Here is a 27,888-nt window from a genome sequence, read left to right on the forward strand (position 1 = left end):
TCATAGACTTACTTTACGTCGGCATTCAGCCATTCACGCTCATTTCACACCATCTTGTATTTTGTACCAATTTATTTGCCAAACACGAGGCAAGAGGTTGATGTGCAGATGAAAGATGGCCAACCTGCACACAAGGGGAGATGTACCAAGCTACTCAGGCTAAAATTTGTGGGGCCATGGATCGCACGTATCATGTTGTCACAATCCCTTTCTTATGTCATGATTTGGCTTTGCTTTATGTTGGGACGAAGTCGGACGGAAGGTTATACTGTTACGTGATGATATTAATTTATGTGTTATAATATAAGCAAATGATATAGTTTTATAGGAATTATAAAAAAAAGTGGATTGATAAGTAGATGATACCAATAGATTAATAAAAATACGTAGCAGTATGACAGTCGCACTAAAAACTGCCTTCAGGGTGTGAGGTGGATATAATTTAAAAACTTTCACAACTCATTCATCAACGTTACTTGAATCATACTTATGAAACGGCTTCTAAGTTCCAAGTTATGATAGCCGCCAAGACAATACAAAATAGCCTTCTCATTCTTCTTTAGCTAAAATCATTATATACAAAAAATTGTTGGTTTAGTATTTTCTTTAGTTTAGCACTACAAAAACCATCATACACTATTAAGTTGGCTGCTTATCCAAAAGCAAGAGGGTTCCGGGCAACGGTGCTCACCCAAGCTAATAGGAGCCACGCCTTCTTCTCCTCCGCGGCAGAGATTAGGGCCGCCGACGCTGCCATCCGCCCTCCAAGCGACAAAACTATCCACAACACAAAAGAAAAAGAAAAAAAAAATGCATGTTAAGTGTCTGCTGAAAGTATGAGAATATTTAGGTTCTTGTAGATTGCAAAGAGAAATAATATCAACATACATACCATTTGGTACATTTGAAGCCAAATTTGACAGCACAAGTATGGTGACTGCAAGAACTATCCCGGTAGCACGATCAATTTGCGCATGCAGCGCCATGAAGTCCCAAAGATCGCTTGGAATGCCTGTCTTGTTAAATCCTTTGACGGTTATAAACATTACGCAGAAGAAAATCAAGAGTGAATAGGACACCTGATAAAAAAAACAAGAGAGAAATTTATGAACATTTGCAGTCTTGTGGTCCAGATGTTCCTTCCCTTCCAACGACTACATAGGAAATGCATCTGTTTGTCTTTTAAGTTGTGAGTGTCAAAGAATATGTCCTCACGGTTTCTTGACATACAAGTAACTTGATCAATCCGAGTTAATAGTTGAGAAAATTATGGAGCCCTTATTTGGTTTAGTTTATGAGTCCTTATTTAGTGCAATTAATCATGAAGACCTTAATTAGTTGACAAAGAATTCGTTACCATTTAGTACTATAATAAAATCCTAATTGATTTGGAATATCCCTTCTAGTGCAAAACCCTATTTCTGTGCACAAGGACTCTTGGCTGCTAGATTGTAGAAGTTCCTCCTTGAAACCCTAGCAATCATGGCTTCTTCTTCCTCCACTTTGGAAGATAAGTTTATTTCCCTTTAATTGTTTGATTGGTTTATTGTAATTCTATTTGTTATATCTGTGATCCTAGTGCAAAACCCTATTTCTGTGCACAATGTGCCTGGGGAAAACCGACGAGAACTTACATCCCCTCTGGAACAGGTTCCGGAGCTGGATAGACCACAACCTCCAGAACATACATAGAAGAATCAAAGCATTCACACACACTACCACAAGCATTGCAGGGAGAATTCCAATCACAAATGTCCCGAAATAAATCTTACTCCGAATAGCTATAACAAGGTTTTGAGGATTGTCAATCGGGGTTGCTGCAAACCCAATGTTTGCACTCGAGGCAAGGGCGAGTAGGATAGGATGAGGCGGGAGGTTATGTTGTCTTGTAACTTTCAAAATAAAACTCGGTTAAAACCGCACAAGAGGTGTTATTGGTGAAGAAAGCGCTCGAAACGGTAGAAATCAAACAGATTCGACAGAGCAAGTCCCTTGCTCCTCGAGTTTTCCATATGAGCAACCTGCCCAAATACTTGAACATATCCGCTCTTTCGAGATAGATACAACCATTGTCCCGAACAGAAAACCAATGATTGGGAGATCAATAGCAGCTATGCTTGATCAGGAGTTAAGACTCGGAAAACAGCCATAAACATTGCCCCGAGGAGGGACTCTGCTGTCCTCCCGATTGGCAAGAAAGGGACAGCCGGAAACACTGCCAATATCCAAAAGACTGCAAACGCAATCGAGCCAAGAACCACTTTGAGAATAAGCCATGACCATTTTTCCAACTTCAGAGCTTATGTGCTCCCTCCCATGCACTCAAATTCAAATCTTCACCGTTTAGATTAGTGTAAAGTAGAATTTCGCTTGTATCACAAGAAGCTAAAGATCTTCACATGGACTCTAAGGCTGCGTCCGTTAGAAATGGAGGACAACTTCCAAATTTTGTCTAAATTGAAGGTAAAAGATTGATGGTTCATTTGGTTGTGCTTTTAAAATAACTGAAAAACGCTTTTAGAGAAAAAAAATTTGGGTTCCAAAACACTTGAAGTGCTTTCTGCAAGAAGCACTAGTTATGTGTATTTTCCAGAAAGTACTTTTAGTGCTTTTCCAGGATTTGCTTACATTTTTACTAAGGATTGGTTCCAAGAACATTTTCATCAAAAACGCTTTCAATCATTTTGAAAGCACATTCAAACCAGATATGAGTAGTGATGATCAAAGTTATCCCTTCTAATCCTACTACTATTGTTGTGGGATTAGACTGAAAAACTTTCATTCATGAGTAATTAATCTTCTACCTTCGAAGTTGCTATCCATTTCTTTCCGAAGTATCCTATCCAAGTCAATCCTCTTAACAAAAGCAGCCTAAAGCTCAATCATTCACAAGAACCAAGCCAAGATTGAAACTTTCAATCTGTTTAATAGCAATGGCTCAATAGAAATTTACAAAGATACATCAGGAAAAAAAATAGAAATTTACAAAGAAATTCACAATGAACATGTTCGAACATGTACGATATTCAGATGGATGAACGAAACAATTATTAGCTAAGATCAGTGCATGTAACATGTTTTGGTTTTGTCTACTACGAAAGCATCAAACTATCACTGTTGTAACTTGTAAGCCAAGAGAGAGAAACAAACAAAGAAGAAAAACCAAATCGAATGAAAGATTAAGATGCCATTAAAAATTACTCAAATCATGTGACACATTTTATTAGATTATTAAATTCATTTAATCAAAAAAATAATAAAGGAGAGGAATCCGTTACATCACTTTTTTTACATAATTTTTATACATGTTTGGAGGCGACAACAACCAAGTAAGGCTCGATTAATAAAGTTGTGCAACGAGACTATTTCTTTAGCAAATGCATTAGCGACAAAATTAGATTCATAATAAATATGTTTGAACATGTACGATACTCAGATGAATCAACGACAAAACTGTTAACTAAGTGCAATACATGTAACATGTTTTGGTTTTGTCTACTATGAAAACATCAAACTCAATTATAATATTGGAAGCCAAGAGAGAGAAACAAACAAAGAAGAAAATCAAATCGAATGATATATTAAGATGCAATTACAAAATAATCAAATCATGTGACACATTTTGTTAAACTACTAACGTCATATTACCAAAATAAATAAATAAATTATTAACATAATCTTCACATGCAATGCATTGAACCATTTATAGTCTATTTTTGAGCCCACTACGTGGCGGAAAAGGTCAAAAATGACCTTCCTGGAATGAGTTGTCCTCATGAGTAGTTTTTTTTTCTTTCATGTGTTGGTTTTGCTAACTTATAACCCGTGCTTTTTAAAAAAATTAATTTTTTTTTTAGAGACGAATTAGGGGAGATTGCCAAAATAAACAAATTGTCAAGGGAAGATTTGCTGAAAATTGTTTTTAGTAAACATAGGATGTACTTGTGTCCAATGTCAATCGATTGTTGGTGATCTCAAGTCACGCCGTGCTTAAATTTGATCAGAAATTTGTCGAAAAAGTCGGAGTAAGTCAACAGGAAACTCTAACTTTTAGGGTAGAAAGTTTTCTTCAAATTCGAACGGGACTCTTGCATGAAAAGCTCAAATGTTGGCGTAAAGGATAACGGTGTTGTGGTTCGTGGTTTTTGAGCAAGAAGAATGGCGGCAGCGGTTTAAATGTCTGAGAGAGAGAGAATTCGAGAGAAGAAGAATGGGATATCAACTTGCCACCCGTCGTACTTATTTTAGTATAGACTATAAAGTAATTTATGCTCATAAGCATTTTTTACAAAAGCACTTCTAGTAAAAGCATGACGAGAATTTTAGTTAAAATGATCAACAATGAACTCTATAAAGCACCAAAAAATGCTTTTAGAATCCATAATCAGTTCAAGGCATATATGATATTTCTTTGGAAACGGCTAAAAATGCCATCTAACAATCAAAGGCGATTTTCATTACATTTGACAAACGAACTTAAAAGCGTTTATGGGGTAAACAAGTTTTGAAAAAACACGTAACCAAAAAACTAAAAAAGCGTTTTCTACAGAAACAGTCTCAAATGAACCATCAGTTAATTATGTCAATTAAGCACTACAAGAACCTATTGGTGTGCAATTAGCCACACTACAATATGCACCTCTATCCACCTGATGGCGATGAGGTTTGGAGTTGGAGCCATAAAATTTTCCAACATGACATGTTGCCCTAATCCTTGCTTTGTTGTTTTATCATGTCTCCTGGTTTGTTGGTCACAGCCTGTTCCTAGTTTGCATTTCTGCCCTGTTTGGGCAAGTGGGTAGGACAAAGACTTGAGCTTTGGCCATTACCTATAGGACATTTTTAATTAAATGCTTATCCTTTTAATCCACCATAACAATTGTTTGTTGCCACCAACTTGAATGGTTGCATCCAATCCACTACCCCTACAATGTTAGACCAGTGAAGCTCATGCCCTACATATTCGAGGCACTTCATGCTCTCCATCCCCTTCCATTCATTCCGAGTTTGAACCTGGTTCCGGCTTTGAAACCGATTTCCGTTGTCGGATTCACAACTGGTTTAGGGCAAAGAAATCGACGTTCGAAGATCAAATGCATTAGATTTCCGGCAAGGCTCGTAAAGTATGAGCTTTCGGAGCCTTTTCCGGATAGACTGTTACGCATCTTCAAGTGCGAATACTCAAAATGGCGTAATTCGACCTTTTTATTACACATGAACAAAATATAGTCAACAACACAACATCTACATAAGTGAATTATATCCTCTGTATTAACATCAAAGTACAAAAAATGTTCTAAAGAATGCTCTTTGAGCACTCACACTAACAATTCTACAATCTATTTCCCCCCTCAATTCTCTGTTTTCGGCCGTAAGAAACTCTCACCTCTGCAATCCATTCGTCGTCAACAATGTGATCCCCGGTTTACCAAAGCTATACACATCCGAAAAGGCCATGTTGAACCATTGCTATGTCATCCAACTCCTGGTTGTAGAATCGGAAAGAAAGTCCAGTCATTACAAGGCTTAGATTCCTTAGCAGCAACATTTTTGTTAGCCCACCATTCCGAGCCAATGTTGGTCTTACTCGAAACTTCATCTTTTGTGTTATCAAAATTAAACTCCTTTGTCGAACCAAGTGTGATGGATCTTTGCTTCCGGTAACCTTGATCTTCCCCTTCTCCTGAAGTATTTTCAGGAATTCTACTCAAACTTTCCTCAACATTAAACTCATGGTGATTGTTGGAATCTGTTGATAACGCTTCTTTTTCAATTGCGTATTCTGCTGCTATATCATTTGAAGATTCCGTTGCAGTTCTTAATGCTTTATTTGCAAGACAGCATGCAACATCTTCACCAGTCAATTCAAATGACACCCTGTGATCAAATACAGTTCCACCATTGTGACATCCACTCTCTGAGTTGGCCAGGGATGCCACATCAGAAATCTGGTACTCCACAAGGAAACCGTCTCTAGAGGCTGGCCCCGTACAATCAGGCGTCAAACATCCAGAACCCAACCTGGAACCAACTCCCACACCATTGGGGGTCAAACATCCAGAACCTAGCCTTGAACCTAGCTCATAGCCATCTGGTGTTAATGTTCCAGAACCTAGCCTGGAACCTAGCCCCGCACCATCTGGTGTCAATGATCCAGAACCTAGCCTTGAACCCCACTTATGAGTGGTAAAATGCTCAAAACCATAAAGCTTCGGAGCTTCCCCCATGCGAAACTCAAGCATAGGGTGTCTGTCCGGAAAAGGAGAAGATGTTCCAGAATTTGATATTGCTGATCCAGGTGATATGAGATGACCACCTGGACTTCCTGGATATTGTTGGTAAGGCTGGTATTCGTATTGGGACAGTGGAAACTTCTGGTTGTTACTACTATTTCTACGTTGTCGGTCCAGTGAAGACGACAGAAGTTGAGCAAATGGAACTTCAGGGGATGAAGGTGTAGTCGGCTGAACGGATTCAGGAGGGGGAGTGAATGGAGCCGTAGATGGTTCGGTGTTGAATGTAGAGAATACAGGTGGTGACACTAACTGTGTCTCGTATGCATAAGGGCCTATGGAAAACATGGATGCAGGTTCACAAGAAGAGTAGGCATTGGCAGAAAGGGAAGTGAGGGACAGATATCCAGCAGGTGATTGGGTAGCGGATGGTGGATCGGATGCGAGGAAAGATGCAGGAGAAGATGGAGGGGCAATGAATGGTAATACAATTGTGGTGGAGATTGTTTGGTTACCAATGGTAGAAACTGCAGCTCCTGGCACTACAGGCTCTGGAACGAGGACAGCATGACCAATTCGCTTGTTATTTTTATGTGACCCGAAGCACCAATATAGGCTCCAGCAGCTTCCCCATCTTCTTTTCTGTAGTCAAATGGTAAAAGATTGTCAATGACTCAGTTTCAAAATTAACACCAAAAAAATGCACGAAAGACACCAGAAGAAACTACTCTTCAAAATTTAACACCACAAAGATTTGAATTCACTCTCAATCCACAAACGAACATCTCTAAGATACTGACTGGTAAAAGAACTTCACGTACAATCTTCGAAATGAATGAAAGTGTTTTATGTAATTACTTATACACCATTCTACATCACATAGCAACTGAATCAAAGTTGGCAACTGAAATTGAAATTTACAATTAAGGGTTTAAAGCTATTCTGGTGTACTGGCACTCTAAAAGCCAATTCTATAAAAGCCACCAGGCGACATCCTCCATAGCAACCGCGACAAGAAGGAAAAGTTGTTAGGATGGGAAATAGGTCCCCTTCCCGGCTGGATTTCTTCGCCGAAACTCCAAACTTTCTAAACTATGAAATGTTCACCAGATACAACAACAACAACAACAAAGCCTTAATCCCACTAAGTGAGGTGGGTGTGAAATTCTATGAATCCTAAAACGCCACTATGCTCGGTTGTGCGCTTCTGCTAGGTGCTATCTAGCAAAATCTGGAACTACAGCAAAACATACATACCAAAATACTAGCAATTGAAATAAAACGAAGTCACCATATAGCAATACAAACACAATAAAGTCTCCATTAAACTAAAATTAAAATAAAATTTTACACCTTTATACTAATCCATCATTCAATTATATGAGTTCAATCAAATTTAAGAATTTCAAGGATTATTTGCACTAGAAAAACACTCAAAGATTCTTACTTTCCACTTTTTTGGATGGAAAGTAAATTTAAGAACGCAAGATCCAACTGCCCATATCTGTGTGATTTTGAATTCCCACAGTTTCTCAGCAACCAAACAGAGTATTATGAGTATAACAAGGACCCAAAAATCAGAACAAATTAACAGATTGAGAGAAGAGAAGAACACACATGCATAAAGATATGTAAGCAGTAGAGAGAGAGAGAGTTACAGAGACGGTCGTGGGCTGGGCGCGAGCTTCGGCGGAGACGATGGCGGTGGCGGCGGCGTTGATAGTGTCAACGCTGCTATTCATGACTGCTTCTGTGATCCCACAAAGCTCGTTGCTTTGCTTCTGGAGCTAAATTCCTCAGCTTTTTTTTTTATCTCAAACAAACAACTCCGGCGAAGATTGACCAATTGGGTTTCGAATTCCGAGCTACGAGGCCGGAGAACGACAGTTTTTCCGGCGATAATCAACGGTCATGGCGGATTCGATCTGGTAATGAACGTTTCTTGAAGCTGAATGAATGAATGAATGAAAAATGTGGACTTCTATTGTATATGCATACTCTCTCTCTAGAAATGGGACCCACACAATTTTTTTATTTTTTTTATTTTCTAACAAAATCCATGTGGCCACTAAAGCGATGAGAAGGTGCGTTGCCCTTAAACTACGGTATGAGTTCGAAAATTTATCGTTTGAAAAAAAAAATTTCAATCTCGAATTATTGTATTGCTGCATTATTTAATTTATTTGGTTACCAAATAATTACAATTATATGGATGGGCGATGTTGATGGCGATTAACCAAGGAAAAAAGAAATTAGCTGCACGTGGGCTTGCCGCTTGATGCATTATTCTAATTTTTGTTATGAAATTATCAAAAATAAAATAAATTTTCATATGTGTTTTATTTATTAAATTAACATGTTGTGTATAATCTAATAAGCACAAATCTGAATTATTCATAGATCCAGCAAAACTGCATCCAATATTTCTGTTAAAAAACAAATAGTATATTAATGACGCAAGCATAGCATGCAACCACCCCACTCTTCCATACACTATTATACTTCATCTTTTTCTCAACTATTATTATGAGATTCACTCGACCGGAAACACATGCACATACGTCTATATAATTATACAAGTGGAAAAATATTTGAAAAAAAAAATCTTTATTCCACTTGTATAATGATATACAATGTATGTACTGATGTCCCAATACGCTAAAAATCTCTCATCACAATGATGTTACATGTTTTTATTTTCATAAGGGAATTATTATTAGCACACCAAAATTCTCATTTTGCACTTCAAACTTTCTATATTTATAAAGAAAAATATATTTGTAAGTAGTGTAGAATAAGATTTTTGAAATGTCAATAACAATTCTCATTCATAAATGCAACAACTTAATCTTTTCTTGGGAGGTCTCTATTGTCTATGATAAAATATTTTTGTTCGTTCTATATCTCTAATCACTACGACGTACCTAAGAATCTCTCCTAATTTGATAATTATCGATACAATCGATTCCACTGGTTCTTTGTGACATATTTTTCAAACATCTCTACATGTTGATAGATTCTCTTCATTGAAATGAAGACGAACTTGTTCCACAAGTTACATTTATTTAATGTTGACAAGTACGTTCACACAAGAAAAACTAATACTAACTTAATGCGGATAATTTGTCCGTAACACGGTCTGATACTTTAAATCTACGATATTTGATATACCGAGCTGTTTTTCTGACACATTAAAAAAACTTTTCTTGTTGTGGCCATGGCTTTCACAAATTAATGATTAGAATCTTACAAGTTGGGGTTAATTAATTGGATACGAGATTGGACAAGCCAGCTGTCATCTCTCTCTCTCTCACACTCATTTTTTAATTATCTATATAATTTGTTTAGTCAAACACATATAATTAGTTAATAACAAAGATTCTATTATACGAAAACTAATGAAAATGATTTGAAAATTTTAAGTTTTAACGATAAAAACAAAATAAAGGGTAAAGTGAATAATATTAGGATTGACATTTTAGTGTAAAAAATATGATTTTTCGTTAAAATAAATAGTACTTGGAGCTTTTCGTTAAAATTCATTTTTATTATTGATAACTAGCATTTGTCTACGTACTTTGTGTGTATTAACACATTTTTTTAGAAAACGAGAAGGAGTGAGGGAGAGAGAGAACGTGGCGGAGTGAAAAGTTTTTGTTTTCAGTTTTTTATTTTATTTTAATATGTAAGGTATTTTAACATATCTTGTAGGTGATACTTCAATAAAAATCAGTAAAATTTGGACTTGTGAAATTACATTATTGACAATCATTTTTTTGTGTGATAAAAGACTAATTTATCTTTTCACTCTCTTTTAATTGATAAAAATGATTGTAATTTTCAAATCCAACGGGAAAATGGAATTTGACGTAATTGGCCTTTGACGTGGCTCTAATTCACCAAGTATGTCCCACCAAGGTAATGATTCGGCGGTGATTTCAATGGGGAAGCAGGAAAGTTACTGGCGGCGGTGGTGTGACCGCGTGAGATTCTCGTGACTCGTAATATTCTCGATATCTGCTTTTCACGTTGCGGGACTCCTCTCGTGACCGCATTCAGTTGCCATCTCCACAACCCAACAGAAAAAACCGTAAATTCGGTAACTTTTCAAGTTAAAATATAGATTTACTTTTAACTACGAACTCTATGAAATTTCGTTTTGATCTCACTTTATTAATGTAACTAAAAAATTATTACTTTATTTTTCGAAATTCAAAATTCGTTACATTTTAACTTATGAAGTTTCTGTTCTCCTTACAACTTGTAGGTGGTCTTTTAAAACATATGTGGGATCCAACACCTAATAAGACCATGTTACCTGGCGCATCCAAATCAAACTCAGATAAAAAATTAATAGATTTAAAGCAATATTGAGCGAACTTTGAGTTTTATGGAGACAATTTTCAAGCTTTAGGGGGTAAACTGGGATCAACTCAAGGGGCAAAATGAAACGAACTTTGAGTTTTAGGAAGTAGTGTGGTAACTTTTGAGTCAGAATGAGCAAAATGAGACTAAAATCGAATCCTATGGGCGTAGCTAAAAATAAGTTTAAAATATAATACAATATTTTTAGTGGGCCTGATTAGGAAGAATGGGATCCAGTCTGGAGCTTTAGTTTGGAGTTTGTGGACCGAGAGAGTCTCGTTCAAATAAAAATAAAGAAATTAGGAGTGTTTAGGTTTTTAGTTCATAAAATAGGCTAGTAAAATGGGCTAATAAGAACTATATAATTGAAATTGTATGCCCAAACTCTAAATACAGAGATTCGAAGTGAAATTTGAACAAAAAAAATTCCAACCGGAAAGGAAAATATAACTAGGCAAAGTATTAGGGGAGTGTATTCAATTAAGAAATTGAGAGATTTTAATGGATTTTCATGGAGTTTAATTGATTTTCATAAGAAGATGTAAGATTTGTGAATGCTTAAAATACACTACGAAATCTCTCCAATTCGCTCTAATTTTTCAACTTTCTCAAATTCTTTAAAATCAATTTATAATTGAATACACCTGAAATGTTATAAACTTCTTTAAAATCATAATTGAATACACTCAGATTTTTAAGGATTTTAATAAACTATCTTAAAATTCTAATTGGATACACCTTAAATTTCAAATAATCACTTAAAATCATGATTGAATAACCCTAGATTCATTAAAAGAATTAAATCCCTCAAAATCCTAATAGAATACATTCTAAATTTTTAATTATATTTTCCACTAAGATAAAGCCTTTTGTCAAAGATGTTCACATGTGGGCAATGGGTATTTGTGCGCACCCCACGTGCGTAAGATAGCGACATGCACATACACTAAATTAAACTTGCACGGGTGGGCGGTTCTCTGTTTTATCGTCATCATCCATCCATGATCCATCCCATTCAATCCTTTTGCTTTCTGACCCCAATCCCTTTTTATTGTTATTTACCTTTTTACCTTTTTACTTTTGAACTATTAAATTTCATGTTACCTTGTCACACACACACACATTCAGATTCTGTTCTTGAAATTTATGATGAAATTCACTTTTCTAGACATCACTTTGGTGACTTCTATAAACAAAAGTTAAAAGTTGTACATCAAAAGGCCACCAATTCCAAATTAATTTGATGGTGTGGTTATTGAATCAGAACGATACATTAGTTATTTATATATAAAATAAATTTATTTTTAAGACCACAAATTAGTATTCCAGATGGTGCTCGGATACTCATAAGAATTTCGAATTGAGCCTAGATATTGTACTGGGGAAAGAGATCATCTCCGGACCCCTTCCAACAAATTCACTAAATCACCTAATTCGGGTATTTGAAATTTGATCCAACAAGTTATTATAATTTTTAAATGGACCCTATGTTTGTAGCCGTTGGATCAAATTTTAAGGGTCCGGATTGATTAATTTGGTGAATTTGGTAGAAGAGATCCGGAGGATCCCTTTTACCAGGCCTAGTTGCCTCTAAGGGCGTGTTTACGTATCCGTAATCGCAATGAGAATGTGGAATTGAATTCCGATTACGGTTTACTAAACATGGAGGAATAAAAAAAGCAGTGGGACCCACATAAATTTTGGAATTCAATTCCTTGTGTGGGTGGAATTTGATTCCCTAGATATAGGTGGTAATCCAATTCCTGATTGTTTGGGTAATTGGAATGATACTTTTGTTCCCTTTATGCCCTCACTTACTTTTTCTATTTCCAGGACTATCCTTTATAAACCTATTAAAGTATATAAAATATTTGATTTGGGACAAGGACATTTTAGTAATGATACAGGTTTGTATTCCGATTTTGCTGAATTAGTAAACAGTTTTATGGAATTCTATTATGATTCAAGAACATTTAAGTAAGCAGCTTCAATAGAAATCCGATTATGACTTCTCCTCATTCCAACTCCTCCTCAATTCAATTCATTCTATTTTCATTACCGTTACGTAAACGCGCCATAAAAGTGAATCCATTTAGGGAACAACTAGGTCTCCCTAGGTCTTGAGATCCTACCAAAAACGGAAGAAAAAAAAAAGCTTCGAACCAACTTACCAAGTGTTTGCTAAAATACACACTCGACATATCTTGACAGGGCACATCAAATGTTGCTGGACTAACCTTTATAGCATAGCTCAACAGATGTCGACATGCTTACACGAGACACGAGTCTCAACGCGACACGACTCAGAAGCCTAATTCAATGCTTTCCATGCTGGCCCCACCAAACGAGACTAAATTATACCATACAGGTTTAGTTACATTTAAAGTGAATAATGTGATAATTCTATGTTTCTAGATCCACCACCCATGTAACCAAATATTGGAAAAGGGCAGGGGTCCACAAGGGTGGGGCAGCTACTAGATATTTCACAAAAATGAACCTCTCATGGGGTGGCTAGGTGGTGTGGATATGGCCCTACAAGCCAAAAGCTAAACCAGCACACCACGTGTTCGACTTATCGAGTAGGTGGGGGTTCGATCGCATGCTTTTAATATACAAACACATGCATAACATATTATATGTATATAAAAGATTTATATGAAGATCCTCCTTCATAAATTATACCCATTTGCAAAATTCTCTCGTCGGAATAATTCAAGATCATAATGCTTTAGGAGTATGGATGAAGGTCATTCATTGTTGTGGGATTTAATGCATGAATCTCTTGCGGATAGTGTTTGAAATTTATTTGATACGGTCAAAATATTAAGAAAATATGAAAAGACGAAAGTCTAAACTTTATAAATTATTGCAGAAACTCTTAAATTTGGTTAAAATCGACATATTTTATCAATATTTCCGACATATCGATAAGGTTTTAAAAAACGCTAGACTCTAGTTGGGCAGCGGGCAGGGGCCTAGCGCCTAGGTGAAGCCTAGACGGATTTATGTAAATTTATTATATATCTTGTAAATAAGTGTCTATTTACACTTAAAAAAAAACTATACTTGCAGATAATAGAAGAATGATAAAATGCGAAAATAGAAGTAGAAGAATACACAAAATAAATCCATCCAACAAGTTCAATATTTAAAAAACAGTAAGCATATAATCATTATGAGGAGTATTCTTGGATGATATACTAAATTCTTCTTGTTCATGATCTTTGCATTGAATTGGACATAGACTAAATTATTTAACGTTGTTGTATCTAGTTTTTTTCTTCTTGTTTTTTTTTTTTTTTGTATGTATCCCCTAAAAAGTTCTCCAATTAATTTCACAATTTGATGAACTTGTAGTCAATCCATCCTTTGCAAATTAGGTACACCATTTCCATAAGTAAACCATCATGAAACTAAAAAATAAAAAAGCACACAATTACTTTAAAAAAAAATCAAATCCGCCTAGGAGCCGCCTAGGACCGCCTAGCCCGCCTAGCCCGCCTAGCTCCAGACCGATTTTTCGAAACGATTTGCCTTAAATTGCGGCGGGTCTTCACTGCCTAAGCCGATTTTTAGAACACTGCATATCGGTTAGATATCAACAAACTACCATATGACATTTCTTAAAGTTTAATTTTAAATGACCACGTTTTTCCATCGGAGTTAACCGATATGGATACGGATATCGACATATCCATCGATATTTCAACAAATTTGTATATTACCGGTACCGATATTTTAAACACCGCTTACAAATATGTTTTAGTTGGGTTGATTAAGAAATTATGTTGCTTGGATTGTAGTAGAATAAGGTGAGCCATCTTAAGAAGTGACTTAACTTATAAAAAGATGTCGCTGCTGCAAGGCGAGGGAGTGACTTGTTTGGTCTCACTGCGCCTCACACTCGGAATTCGATCAACTTCTGGATAAATTAAAGAAGCTTAGAGTATAAAGGTCGTACCCAGTGCACAAGGCTCCCGCTTTACGTAGGGTCTGGGAGAGGTGAATGTCGGCTAGCTTAGAGTATCCGATTGAAAAATCATTCAACCCATATACCAACGTTTACTTCTGCAATTAAGGTCTTGTGTTCGAATCTTCCCTCACCCGCTGTCCCTCCCTTGTAACTGAAAAAACAGATAACATCAATCATTTGGGTCAAAGAAGAGCCAACCAACAACATTTGGGCAGTGTTAAACTGGCCCAACAAAAAGTATAGATCAAGCCCACGGTTCAAGGCCCACCCAGAAATGCTGAAAACTGAAAACACATCTAATACTTCTGGTTGGTATAATTTTGGACCGTCACCAGAGCTCATGACTCCAAAACTATCAAAAGTCTCGAACTGATGGCCATGGCGTCCACCGTCGCTGCTGGTTCTACTGCATTTGTGTGCTCGCCGTCATCCGCCGCCAGAGGCACAAAAGCAGCCGCCTTCCGCCCCAAAGACCCGAAATTTCAGCTCTGTTCAGTGGTTCGGCCGCTGGGTCTCAGCCCTTTCTCGCCATGGATTGGATTGAAGCATCTGGGCGTCTCATTCGCACCGAAGTCTTTGAAATTAGGTAACTTTTCAGCATTTGGGTTCGTGGGTTTTTCTTGGATTTTGCAATTTGTTTGCTGTTTTGGTTAATCAGTCCAGCTCGTTTGTGATTTGACGGTGCAGAGAGGAAGAGAAGGTGTAAGGGTATGGTGGTTTATGCATCTCTGTTTGGTGTTGGAGCTCCTGAGGCTCTGGTTATCGGAGTAGTGGCTTTGCTGGTTTTTGGTCCCAAAGGACTTGCTGAGGTGAGTGGTATGTTGTATTGTAGCTGGAAGTTTGGGTCTGAAATGGTTTTGTAGAATACACTTCTACTCATTAGTGCTTTCATCCGAAGTGCTTATGCTGGAAGCATAATAATGTTTAATCCAAGATTTTCCTGAAAATGCTTTTGGAAGCACTTCACAAGTAAGCACTTGATAGGTGCTTCCCTCAGGAAACACTACAAATGCTTCCATAAACCAGAAATACTTCTTAACTTTTCTGCCGTCAAAAGCGCTTTTGACCTTCCCAGAAGTAATCCCAAACAAGCCCTTAATTTCTCACGCGGATGCATGTATTCTCAGTTTAAGTAGCGGGGATAGAGGGGTGTGGAGGGTTAGGGCCTGATTGGTATATGAACCCCGAACCCCCCACAGAATTGTTGTTGATCAAAACTCGTTGATTGAAGTAATGATGGGGTCGTGAGGTTAGGATGACAAGCTTTAGAAAAAGAATTGATAACCTTAGTGTTGACAGTTTAGCAGATCTTTTGGCATTCCTGAGTAACGGTTATCTTCGTGCAGGTTGCTCGGACATTAGGAAAGACTTTACGTGCTTTTCAACCCACCATTAAAGAACTTCAGGTAGGTAATATTAACTTCATTTGAAATGTATGTTTATGCCTCTTATGAGAAGGATGTCAATGTTGCATGTACGTGCATCTGCAGGAAGTTTCGAGGGATTTCAAGAGCACCCTTGAAAAGGAGATCGGTCTTGATGACATTTCTAGTTCATCAATAGATGCATTCAATGGCAAGAAAATGGATACTACTTCAACCCCTTCATCAACTACCATGACTGAAGATTCCAAAACCACGGACGAAGATTCCAAAACTCTAGACATTTCAAGTTTATCATCAATAGATGCATACAATGCCAGAATAATGAGCAAGAAATCAACTTCTTCATCAACTGCCACAGCTGAAGATTCCAAGACCACGGCTGACCCCAGTAAGCGATTAATGTGTTTTTCAAATTGCCATTAGATCATCTGACACATTATGGAAGTTTAGTGAAAATTTATGAGGTTTAGGATATGAACTAATGGTAGGAAAAATGAAAAATCCAAGTAACTAGAGCTGGGAAATGTAGAGCCAGTTCCATCTCCCATGATATTTCTTTCACATGCATCTTCATATGTGCTACATCTGATTCGTATAGAGGACAATATTCACCGTTTAGCCATTTTTTTTTATCAGATTCATGTTTTCGCTGTATGATTCAGTGCATGTAGTTTCTTGTCTCTTTATTAAATCCTGACCTGTCAATTATCTAATGCAGATGGGGCTCCGTCACCACCCAGAGCATACACCACAGAAGAGTACTTAAAGATCACAGAGGAGCAGCTAGCAGCTGCCCAAAAGAAGGCGCAGGTATCTGCTCCAGCAGAAAGTCAGCTTGAACCTCAGACTCCGTCTCAAGGTTAGTCATCGTTAAGTCTCTCACTTCATAACATTGTTGAATGCCTACATCTCTATCTCGCTCTTGTTAACATTGTTGTATGCATACATTGGTAACAGCTACAGCTGAAGAAACTACTGCAAAAACGCCTTCACCCCAACCACCTCAAACTGTTGAAGAAACTGCCGCTAGAACGCCTTCGCCCCAACAACCTCAAAGTGAGACATAAGAACAACTTACAGTTGATTGACGGATGCTTGCCAATTTTTCATAACTCTCAAATTTGTCAAATTCGAGACATGAAGCTTGACGGAGGATGAATGGAGCTGAGAAATCCCACTTTTGTTGTTCCTTCTCAATTTTTGTTGATGGAAATAGAGTTTAAGTCCATAGAATTTCTGTGTAATTGAGTACAAAAAGGTGCCTGTAATCTCATCTAAGAGCATGATTTTGACCTAGTACTGATGCAGAAACGCCATCTTTTTAGAAAGTGACATTTCGGTTCGTTTAGGGTTTGTACCGCGGTGTCTTCGACTTCAAAGATTATAAATTTTGAGCAACTTTATTCAAGATGAAAGGGAAACAGATGAACAATAACGAAGATGGACGCATACCAACGGCGCATTTTCTTTCCATTTATATAAGAGGGAAAAAGAATTACAATACAAATAAAAAGAAATATCACTCATCGTTTCGTTACAATAAATTCATGTGCCTGTGAGACTCAAAATCTAGAAACTCTCCATTTGGCTGTCCGGAGTATCCATACATATCATAAACCTTATCATCTGACGGCATACTATTGCCGTCTCGCCCTTTAAAACCCTCCATTGGTGGAGGCCCCCAAGGAGCTGGAGTTGAGGGATTAGAACTTGAAGCTTCTTGGTTTACACCAAGAGCAATTGGATTTTGCGGTGAGTTTCCGGCAGGTCTTCTGTTGGAGGAATTTGCCGGTGTAAGAGAAATGGATGATGAATTCTGCTGCTGCAATTGCTGCTGGTTTTTCATCGGTGACTTGGGCCGAAGGGCCTCTATGTCTGGAGTTGTCACCACAAGATGAGGTGCCTCTGGAGGTGGGTTTCGTCCACCCCCTCCTTGCCAAACCTTCCCGTCCTTGTCAGCAAAGTTCTTGGTATATCCCTGGACAATTCATGAAACAGATTTTGATGTCGACAAGGGAACAAGATCGATGCGGTGGTATAATTAACCGACTTTAAACCCACTTCTGGGCATGTATGGTTATTCATATTCCAATGAATAACTCATGATTTGATAAACACCAAGAATTTGAGCTAAGCTATTTTACCTCGATATTAAAATTCGATGAGGATAGTCCTTTACCAACAGTCAGCCAGCCGGACCGAATGTTGTGGTCTTCACCAAAGAGCTCAAGCCTTCTACGGCCAAGGGCAAAATGCTCAATAATCCTGTACATATCCTCAGGCTTTTGGGTTGAACCTGCAATTCCGAAGGCATAGTTTAGCATCCTAGGTTCTCATTTTCATTGCTCTAGATGCAAAATGGGTTGGTATCACAAGAACCAAGAATGATGTAGTTGATAATGCCATTTCTATCTCCCCCATTCCTCATTTTGTTTAATTGTACGAGGGTACGACTATTTTTTATGTGTTTACACCTAGAGTAAAATTTCGCTACAGAGATGATTGTGTCACCATTCATGCATGCCACTACTATTTTAACAAAACTCGCTTAATATCTAAAACATAACAGAAATAGCAAGAAAAGTAAATTCCTCAAAGGCAACGGATCAACAGTTGCAAAGAATACTAAGTTATTTTGCTTATATGTCGTTATATGTATATCAACCAACAGCATAAAACATCTAACTAATTTTAGACACAAGGGGCAAACTCAATAGCAGACTAAGTTATTGCCACCAGCTCATACACATCATACGACTTGATCACAGAAACATTGAGACACCCACACCATTCTTCAGCTTTAAACCATGATTCACAGATAGCAATAAAACTCAGCGTTCTTGATGTGGTTACTAACCGTACGGGGGTTCCTCGGCTATTATCACATCTGTATCAATGTTGGCGTGGATTATGTGGCCATCAGTGCTGCGACGAACGGTGCCTTTTATTCCCATTAAGCAATGTTCCTTCATTGTATTGGCAACAGAACAAACTATTTAAAACCAATTAACGTACCACAAAGCATTTTCAACAAGGGGGGGAGGGCAGTTAATAAGATGAAGGTGTACACAAGAAAAATTACACCAACCTTTGAGTGCTGAAACAAAGTATGAGCATCGTGGCGCAAACCAGGAGTTGCATTAGTTTTGTTTGTCTTCACCCAACATATATCTTCACACCTACGAAAGCCCCACTGCAGGACCACATTGATTAGATGTAGATAATCACAATTTGTTTACACAAACATATTATCCAACATCATATTACAGCAATAAAGGCAACCACACGTTGTGTTTAGAATCGAATAAAAAATTCTGGATTAAATACCTTTTTTAGACATTGACGACCCTGCTCAAGACCCATGCCATCACCCACCCAAAGAAAAATGAAAGAAGGCGTGTCTGCTATTGCCTGAGAGAACAAAAGACTAAAGTTCAACTATTGAGTCAAATGTAAGAGGAAGCACATAAAGGCAAGAATTAAACCTTTATGGCATATGAATTAAATTCTAAGTGTCTAATACAGTAAAGTACATATAAATGTATGTGCAGCTTATAGAATATTAAAATGCTAATATTTAATCATATGAAGCACCTGTTGATAACTGATTTATGATTTACCACTATGAAGTTAAAATTAAGCAGCAAGTTTGCCATAAGCTCGTAGGGATGCCTATTTCTAGTCTTTTGTCAGGGAAAAAAATGTGATTTGCAGATATACTACCTCAATCTTAAGATTCATTATTTCTTCAAACGTCCAATACTCTGTGTGGTCAGCAACACCAGGAGCACGATGAACGTATTCCTCCCAAGGTGGATCCACGAGAATGACATCAAACTTGGTTCCAAAGAACTCTGGGGATAGCTCAAACTCTTTCAGGTCACCCTTGTAATACATGGGATGTGAAGCAGAATTAGCCACAATCTCATCCTTTTTCTGTATAAGCTCCCTCAGCTTGGGGTAATCCTCCACAACATTTGTAAGCTCTAGCTCCCTGATGAAATTCTGGGGTCGCATACCAGTATCGACAAAATTTTGCGAGTAATCATTCTGCTCTCCTCTTGAAGGAGCTTTACCAGGAGGTCCACTACTTTTATGAGGAACCCAACCACCTTGATTTTTATCAGCTGGAGTTCCTCGACCCATTGGTCCTGCAGAATTAAAACCAGGGCCAGATATGTTTGGAGGAACTCCTCTTCCATGGCCAGATTGGTTAAAAAACATGGCAGGGTTTGTCGGAGTACTCATATTAGGAGGAAATCTTGGGCCTGATGATCCAGGAGGGACCGAGGAGAGACCAGGTGGGACACCTAACATATTCACGTCAACTCCCCGAGCCCCAGGCCACACAGGAGGAGAAAATGGTGGAATGAAGACACCAGGGGACATCGGTGGACCTGGAGCAGGTGACATGCTAGGTGTAAGTGGCTGCATGGGTCCAGGTGGTGGCATTCCAAGAGGGCCAAACGGCGATCCCATTATTGGAAGTGGGATTCCTACCGGTTGGCTATCTCTTCCAGTAAGCCTACCCCTTCCTCCTCTACCTACTCTACCCCCTTTCATCCCTTGTGAAGCATTTCTATTGAAGGAACCTGGCTCTGCATTTCCATATGGAGGCTGTGAGCCACCACCAGAACTTTGGCCACCAGCACCACGCCCAGGCATAGAACCTTTCTGTCCTCGACCTTTGCCTCCGTAGGCATCAGAGTCCTCCCTCCATGAATTCTGATCTCGCAAGGAGTTAATATCATCTGAATATCTTTCCTTTGAATCTTCTCTAGGTGGTCCAGATCCATACATATCACTCCTCCTTGTCCTGTCATCCTGCAGATATGCCCACTCTTCATCACTTGGTGCTGATTTCCCATCAGATTGCTGACCAGCTTCGGTCCTCCTAGCAAAGTTGGATGCTGAGTCTGCTCTTCCATAATCTATAGGCTTAGTTTGGATCTCAATCACATCGTAATTTTCATTTGAAATTCCAAAATTTGATGAGGTCTTCACAGCTTCACCACGGCTTCCATCTTTCCTATTACCAGACCGACCGTGAGGCCTTTCATTGTCAGTCCTCTCACGACCATGTCGCGGCAGCTCCCACTCTCTACCATGATCATAACTCATGTCCCCATTTTTGGAGTCTTTTTCACTACTACTGGGTTGCCTTCGTTTCCAGTTCTCTTTGGAACCTTCTCGGTCCCTACTCTTGTCAGTCCAGCTTTCATCTCTCCCTTTTGATCGATCATCTCTATAACCATCTTTATCCAGTTCCTTCCGCTTGAGATTAAAACTCCTGTCATAATCCATTTCAAAGTATTCTGAATCCTGATAACGCCTCCCACTCCGCTCAGGTGTCCTCGTTCTGGTGGTACTTCCTACTTCTCTAGGACCCTTGTCTTTCGTCACCGCATTTGCTTCATCTGCATTCAAAGACCGCTCCTTGCTTTCAGCAACATCCCGACCAGTTGGAGTTCTCTGCTGTCTATGCTTTTCAGTTTTCTCCCTGCCTGATCTATCTTCACGAGTGACAGGACTATCCCTGTTGTCTTCTTCCAGTGTTTCTGGCCTGGTTTTGCTCTTACTCTTTTCCACATCAGGTTTTCTCTCTTCCCTGTTAGATTTGGTAGCCCTATCACTGTTTGAATCCACGCCCCGGATTCTACTCTCGCTGGGTTCATTTCTTGCAGAGACACTCTTTTCTTTAGAACTCTCATACTTAGGATCAGAAGGCTTGCTGCTTCTTGAATCGGATTTATCATAATGACTTTCTTCTGCCTTTCTCCCACCTTCTGAATCATCCCATCTTCTTCTCGAGGTCTTCACCTGTTCAGAAGAACCATGTGTCCTCTCGCGGCTGCTCTCCTTACTCTCCGAATGCCTGGAATCTCTACCAAGTGTCTTTTCAAGCTCTTCGTCATGGGGTCTTTCCTCTTTACTCTTACTTTTACTCTGAGAATCCTCATGCTGTGTAAGCTTTGTGCTCATTTTCCTTCTCTCACTTTCTTCAGCTCGAACTGACCCTCTACCTCCCAACTTATCTCCGCCATCTTGCCTGTTCTCTAATTCCCCGTCCTGATACCAACTGCTCAACTTTTCCAAACTGCTCTCTTCTTGCTTTTTCTTCATCTGCTTAGAACGCGACTCTTTTCTTGAGTCATAATCATCTTCATCACTATCTGCAATGCTAGAGCCACCTGATCTCCTTCGGCCCTCACTTCTGTCCCCATAACTTCTCCTTCTTCCACTGCTCTCTATTCCTCCCGTGTCTTCTCCATTACCGGACTTTCTTGATCGGCTTGACCTGTGCTTCCTCTTATCACTGCCCTCCCACTCTTCATCGTCTCCAGCCCTATCACGCCTCAAATCTGAGCTATCCTCCACCTCTCGTTTCACATGACTCCGACTACGTTCAGGAGAATCCATCAAAACACACTCTAAGAACCAAAAACCCAAGTCAACAGCTTATAATTCCAAGTGTTTAGCACAATCCCAACAACACAATCAAAATAAAACTGGAAGTTCGTCCACCTAAAACCCTAAATTCTCAGGGGTTTGACGCTCACATTGTAATCCAATCACACAAATCACCAAACATCAAATACAGTAGAAACTAGGGTTTCGGAATCTCAAATTTCGTAAAATCTGAATCGGACTTACCTGAGAAAGAATCCGCCGTCCGTTAAACCTCGACGCCGGTCGCAAATTCACAAGTCTGCAAATCTTCCCCTTGGACGTATGATTATATTACTGCGACGCTCTCAAATTTTGGAGGGAGGAAGACAATGATACGTTGGCCGGTGGGTGAAGTGGGCGATGGGAAGAGAGAGCGAGACCAGAGGAAGGGAGAGAGTATTTTTCCGTAAAGCGCCGCCGAGAAATTTTTAGTTGTCACATAAACGGATGATATGCGGTGTAAAATTTTAATTTTTAAGTTATTAATTTTTTAATATATATATTTTATTATTTATATAGGAACACGTATGTATTATTTTGTGTGACGATCATACTGAAAAATTTCTCTGAGTCACCGGTTCGACAGCTACTCTAATCCAACCAGTCGCCTACTGTCAAAGATATGCGGCTCGGTTATGCATAATCGTAATAGAAGTTGTTGGATATTTGAATAAAATTTTAATTATTTATATTTTGATATATCCAACCATATTTTTTATTAAAAAAAAAAACTGAAAGGATAAACTGAGGATTAGTTTGGAATTATTGTGCTGGAAAAAAAAAACGATGTTTTCATAAGCAGGGATAGAGTTGCTTCTGATTTTTGCTGTTTGAAATATGATTTTGACAAAAAAATACTTTTTCTTTTCATTTACCAAATACAATTTTAATCTCAATTTTAAAAATAATTTCAGCAATGCTAAACTAATCCCGAAAATTCACTTGTTAATTGGCAGATAAATATAAAACTTAGGTGCATCCTAAGAATTCACTATATTTGATAAGTAATAATTCACTATATTTACTGCTATGCAGAAAGGAAGAAATTAAATAATAAAGTATTGTAAAAGTTATAATTATTTTTTATACTTTTTCATATTTAATTTAAGCCACGAATAAACAATAGTTTGTATGGGAACAATTAATTTTGACATAAACAAATTGAACCGATTTGGTTTGAGTCTGACACTAAACAAGTGTAATTTTAAACTACTTACAGAACTAAACTATAATTTGGTTTTTCTTAGTAAAGTGATTAGTTATTTCAACCGTTTTATCTTTCATTTTGCCAACCGATTATGAGCTCATTTTAATGTGCTTTTAAAATAACTGAAAGTGCTTTTAGAAAAATATTTTTGGGTTTCAAAAGCACTTAAAGTGTTTTCTGCAAGAAGCACTAGTTATGTGCTTCTTCTAAGAAGCACTTTAAGTGTTTTTTCAGGATTTACTTGCATTTTTACTAATGATTAATTATAAAAATATTTTTACAAAAAACTCTTTCAATCATTTCAAAAACACATCCAAATAAGTTCCATACTAGTATTAGTTGAATTATCGCACTTTATGTGAGAGAGACAAGAAAATAGTATACAAATTGATAAAAGAGTGAGATCTTGCGGCTGGGACTTAACAACCTCATTACCCCGATTTGATTGCCCAAAACACATTTGATCTCGTCGGTGAAAACCCACTAAGAGTTTCAATCAACCCCTCAATCCCTTTTACGAAAGCAACAAAAGGGGTAACATGTAGAATGATAAGACAGAGGAGACCATATCTGAATTTGAAAGATCGCCGTTCAATTGATATGCGTCTCCTCGTGAGACAACGAGTTATTTCTTCCGTTAAAAAGACAGAGGAGAATACGAGCGTTCAATTGATATGCGCCTTTTCGTGAGACAATGAGTTATTTCTCTCACTAAAAAAATAAAAGATAAAAAAAAAAAAAAGTAATATCACATGGTAAGTCACAAACTCACGATAGTACCACAAGAGATCAGAAGGCTCCTTACATAATTCTCATTTTTATTTTTTATTTTTTGGGTAAAATGGGATCCTCCTCTTAAGACCATCTCCAACCCTTGGCTAAAAGCCAAATTCCTTCCCAAATTACCCCCCCAAACACTCTCCAACCCATGCTAAAATTTTAGGCTAAATGCCAAATGCTATTTCTGGGCCAAATACCCCCCAGCTTTCCCCCCGGGCTAAATGCGAAATGTTTATCGGAATTTAAATTTTTTTAGATTAAAATGTTCATAAAATTAATTTACAATAATCTACATATTTTTTTTTTTTTTTTAAATTGATTTAAGAAAAAAATTTAGGCTAATTTCATTCTTTAATAATTCCGGGCTAAAATTTTAGGGTAGAAGGGTTGGAGCAGAAAAGATGTTTCTGGGCTAAAAGCTAAATTTTTCGGGCTAAAAAATTTGACTTTTAGCCCAAGGGTTGAAGATGGTCTAAAGAGCATTTGACATTAGATTTACATTGGAATTGGAAAAGTAAACTTTTTATAATTAAAATTTAATATCCAAACGAAAAATAAAATAAAAAGGAGAATTTAAGTTAAAAGACCAGCAAATAACTCACTCTCTCCCACACAAATCTAAATAAAAATTGATCCATATGTGAGTCCAGTAATTATTAAAAGCCTGCCCCAACTAAACCCACACACGAACCAATTAATTAATCTTAATCCCGTAGTTACCACTACTAATTAAACTGCCTTCAAATTATCTTAACCCAAATCCCAAGCTTAATTAACTAGTTGTCAATGACCAGAAAGCCCTTGTCCTGTTCCAGCTTCTCCATCGTCGGAGCCTCCAAGCTGATCTCCACATCGATGCTCCTCCCGCCGCTCTTCCCCTGGTACAAATAAACCATCCCGTCGAACCGGTTGTTCGACCCGCTTCTCACCCCCTCGGGTTTTCCCCACCCGAAATCCACCTCATAGACCTGGAACCTCGGCGAGCTCCCCACCGCCACGCAGTTCACTCCCGCGTCCTTGAACTCGAAAATCTTCGGCGAGCTCTCCCAGTCGGTGTTCCTCTGATCGATCGCTTTCGCGTTGTGCCCCTCGATCGCCTTCTGGATGATCGATGCGCCGAACTCCGGCAGGTTCGCCGACAGAAGTCCGGCGGCCGTGACGGTGAACACGGCCTGGATTAGGTTCCCGAAGTAGGCGTCGGGCATGGGCGGGTCGACCCGTTTGCGGCAGTCGGCGAAGACGGTGAACACCGTGTAGTCTTCGGGTTTTAGTTGGCGGGCTTGGGTGACGTGGCGCCAGATGTGGACGGAGAGGGACTGGAATGTGGAGAACGGTTTTGAGCCGTCGGATGGCTGGTTTTCGTTGACCGTTGACTTGATCTTGTCGATCGCTGCTTCAGAGAATTTGAAGACTCTCTCTCTTAGGTTGGGCTCCGTTTTTCCGTTGGCGGGAACGTCGCCGTTTGATGCCGGCGGGGAGAGATCGAGCTTCACTCGCGTGTTTCGGGCCTGGGTCCGGTCCAGGAATGGTTGGGTCGAAATGGATTTGGATCCGTTGCAGATCTCGGCCCATGAGCTCATGAAGTGCCACGTGGACGTACCGTCCAGTATTGCATGGTTGAAGGCGCACCCTATTGCCAGTCCATCTTTCAGCTTGGTTAACTGCCAAATCAATGATGGAAAAGATTAATCATGGTAAATACTAAATTAAGTGTTTTTTTGGAAAAAACACTTTTAATGCTTCTTGCAAGAAGAACTTCCAAACCAGCCGTAAAACATCGCATTCAAAACCTAACAGTGGCGTGAAACACTAGCCATTTGGATGAGAAAGCATTTATTTACCTCCCCAGAGAAATCAGAAATTAAATAGATGCCAACTACCAAAATAAATACATTTCATGTCACATAAAATAGCATGTAATTAAAAGGTTCAAATTATTATGGTATTTTTTCTTGAAAAAAACCTTCAACTCCAACCACCCCATATACCCCACTTTCAAATTGATTGATTTTTCAGTTTGTCTGGTATATAGGACGAAACATTTCATGTCATTATATAGTTTGAGAATTTTTTTTTTCTCTTATTGTCTAATGACCATGACTTGTGTTGCTCTGCCATATATTCCGGGCTGAAAAATCTCTCTAAATTGACATCAAAAAGTATTTATCGGGTCCCTTGATTTTAATAACTTCATCACGCCAAGCTGTTGATTATTTTTTTTCCCTAAAGATTAATTAGATACTGAGATTAACCACAATAGTAATGCATTATTTAACAAGATATTTGGACAGCTGACCACATTTAAGCAAGATTACGTAGCTTAATTAGCATTGATTAATTACCTGGACTGCTAGCAAAGGCCTGTGAACGCCCTCCAAGTTCAAGACCCCGTTGTAGGGGATGAAGTCCTTCAAAGCGCTGGTGCCTTCCTCAACTGCCAGATCAGTTATGCTGATCTCCTCCGCCGCCGCCTCGGCTACCTCCACACCCTCCATCTCATCACCATACTCAACCCTAAACACTCCCTCCTCGTCCTTGCCGAGCTTCCCGGCTAGCTGGTAAAACTCCACCAGAACCACCTCCAAACCCTCCTTCAGTTTCTTCACCATTTCCTCGAACTCACCCCCCTTGTAGAAAAGGAGCTTTTGGTTGTAGTAAAATGCGAGGTAGGGTAGGTCAAATGTGACCAGCTGACATTGTTGGTTGCCTATCTTCTTGTTGGGCTTCACATGGGTTTTTCCGGTGACTTTCACCTTCGAAATCTCCGCCATTGTTGGTGGTGATGGGGAGGAGCAGAATCTAACAATGGAGGAGGAGGGCGAGGAGGGTTTGAAGATGGAAGGGTGTGTGGGTGGATAAATGGGATTTCGGAGATCGATACTTATAAAGTAGTTGCTTGGTGTAGTTGGGGTGCAATTATGGGACCCATGGTAGATCGAGATTTGTGACCTACGATCATTTTAAAGTAAATGTCAAATTTTAAACATAAAATTTAAATTTAAAAGCTTATATGGTAATTTGACATCATTTAAAATTTTAATCTCTACCTGATATGTTAAATTGAACTATTATTTTGTTACATTATTTTCTCTTTATAATTTTATTTTATATTTATATTTTACAAATATAAATAACTTCTACAATTTCAGCAAAAAAATATAAATAAATAATGAATGTGTTCGTTTGAAAACCTCACAATCTCCGAACAAGCAGCTGCCCGCCGTCCCTTCCCAAAAACCTTGCAGAGTGACGGAGATGTCGAACTGCTCTTTGTTGGAAAAGTAAAATCCACTTCGTCTCCAGGCCTAAGCCTCCTAACTTTACACGTTGATAAACCTGAAACTTCACCGCTGCCCACAACCCACCACTGGCTCCCAGCCGAGCTCTCGCACCGTGCAACCGCGACTTCTTCAACCACGTCGTTCCCCAATTTGCTTCAAATTTACGACCTCGGAGCTCAAAATTTGGGGATTCTTCCGAAAAGCTGGTGGT

At 38.6% G+C, this 27,888-nt stretch overlaps 5 protein-coding genes and 1 pseudogene across 6 annotated transcripts; 1 reads left to right on the plus strand and 5 right to left on the minus strand.

The window, feature by feature from the left end:
- Nucleotides 1-526: 526 nt before the first annotated feature.
- Nucleotides 527-1,566, minus strand: LOC126616330 (silicon efflux transporter LSI2-like). Its single transcript, XM_050284375.1, has 2 exons — nucleotides 893-1,566; nucleotides 527-777 (listed from the first exon to the last, which is right to left on the minus strand). Exons 1-2 carry the CDS (start codon nucleotides 1,044-1,046, stop codon nucleotides 653-655), a joined length of 279 nt encoding a protein of 92 aa, XP_050140332.1. The 5' UTR covers nucleotides 1,047-1,566; the 3' UTR covers nucleotides 527-652.
- On the minus strand, nucleotides 1,527-2,823 carry LOC126615275 (silicon efflux transporter LSI2-like; annotated as a pseudogene).
- Nucleotides 2,824-5,187: 2,364 nt separating this feature from the next.
- LOC126616337 (uncharacterized) lies at nucleotides 5,188-8,209 on the minus strand. The gene is made up of 2 exons (XM_050284384.1): nucleotides 7,892-8,209; nucleotides 5,188-6,875 (listed from the first exon to the last, which is right to left on the minus strand). The coding sequence occupies exons 1-2, from the start codon at nucleotides 7,973-7,975 to the stop codon at nucleotides 5,475-5,477; spliced, it is 1,485 nt and encodes a 494-aa protein (XP_050140341.1). The 5' UTR covers nucleotides 7,976-8,209; the 3' UTR covers nucleotides 5,188-5,474.
- A 6,673-nt stretch (nucleotides 8,210-14,882) lies between these two features.
- On the plus strand, nucleotides 14,883-17,307 carry LOC126616359 (sec-independent protein translocase protein TATB, chloroplastic). The gene is made up of 6 exons (XM_050284417.1): nucleotides 14,883-15,160; nucleotides 15,262-15,383; nucleotides 15,921-15,980; nucleotides 16,065-16,347; nucleotides 16,678-16,818; nucleotides 16,917-17,307. Exons 1-6 carry the CDS (start codon nucleotides 14,947-14,949, stop codon nucleotides 17,024-17,026), a joined length of 930 nt encoding a protein of 309 aa, XP_050140374.1. The 5' UTR covers nucleotides 14,883-14,946; the 3' UTR covers nucleotides 17,027-17,307.
- Nucleotides 17,308-17,400: 93 nt separating this feature from the next.
- Nucleotides 17,401-22,854, minus strand: LOC126616344 (N6-adenosine-methyltransferase non-catalytic subunit MTB-like). Of its 2 annotated transcripts, XM_050284392.1 has the most exons (7): nucleotides 22,614-22,854; nucleotides 19,683-22,390; nucleotides 19,287-19,370; nucleotides 19,048-19,152; nucleotides 18,817-18,925; nucleotides 18,104-18,255; nucleotides 17,401-17,937 (listed from the first exon to the last, which is right to left on the minus strand). In XM_050284392.1, exons 2-7 carry the CDS (start codon nucleotides 22,377-22,379, stop codon nucleotides 17,494-17,496), a joined length of 3,591 nt encoding a protein of 1,196 aa, XP_050140349.1. In that variant the 5' UTR covers nucleotides 22,380-22,390; nucleotides 22,614-22,854; the 3' UTR covers nucleotides 17,401-17,493. The 2 variants fall into 2 exon arrangements, with proteins under 2 accessions (XP_050140349.1, XP_050140359.1); XM_050284402.1 differs by having other exon boundaries at nucleotides 19,683-22,854.
- A 2,042-nt stretch (nucleotides 22,855-24,896) lies between these two features.
- On the minus strand, nucleotides 24,897-27,324 carry LOC126616352 (BAHD acyltransferase DCR-like). The gene is made up of 2 exons (XM_050284413.1): nucleotides 26,739-27,324; nucleotides 24,897-26,057 (listed from the first exon to the last, which is right to left on the minus strand). The coding sequence occupies exons 1-2, from the start codon at nucleotides 27,165-27,167 to the stop codon at nucleotides 25,173-25,175; spliced, it is 1,314 nt and encodes a 437-aa protein (XP_050140370.1). The 5' UTR covers nucleotides 27,168-27,324; the 3' UTR covers nucleotides 24,897-25,172.
- Nucleotides 27,325-27,888: the final 564 nt, after the last annotated feature.

Source organism: Malus sylvestris, chromosome 1, assembly GCF_916048215.2.
Source record: "Malus sylvestris chromosome 1, drMalSylv7.2, whole genome shotgun sequence".
Taxonomy (NCBI): Eukaryota; Viridiplantae; Streptophyta; class Magnoliopsida; order Rosales; family Rosaceae; genus Malus; species Malus sylvestris.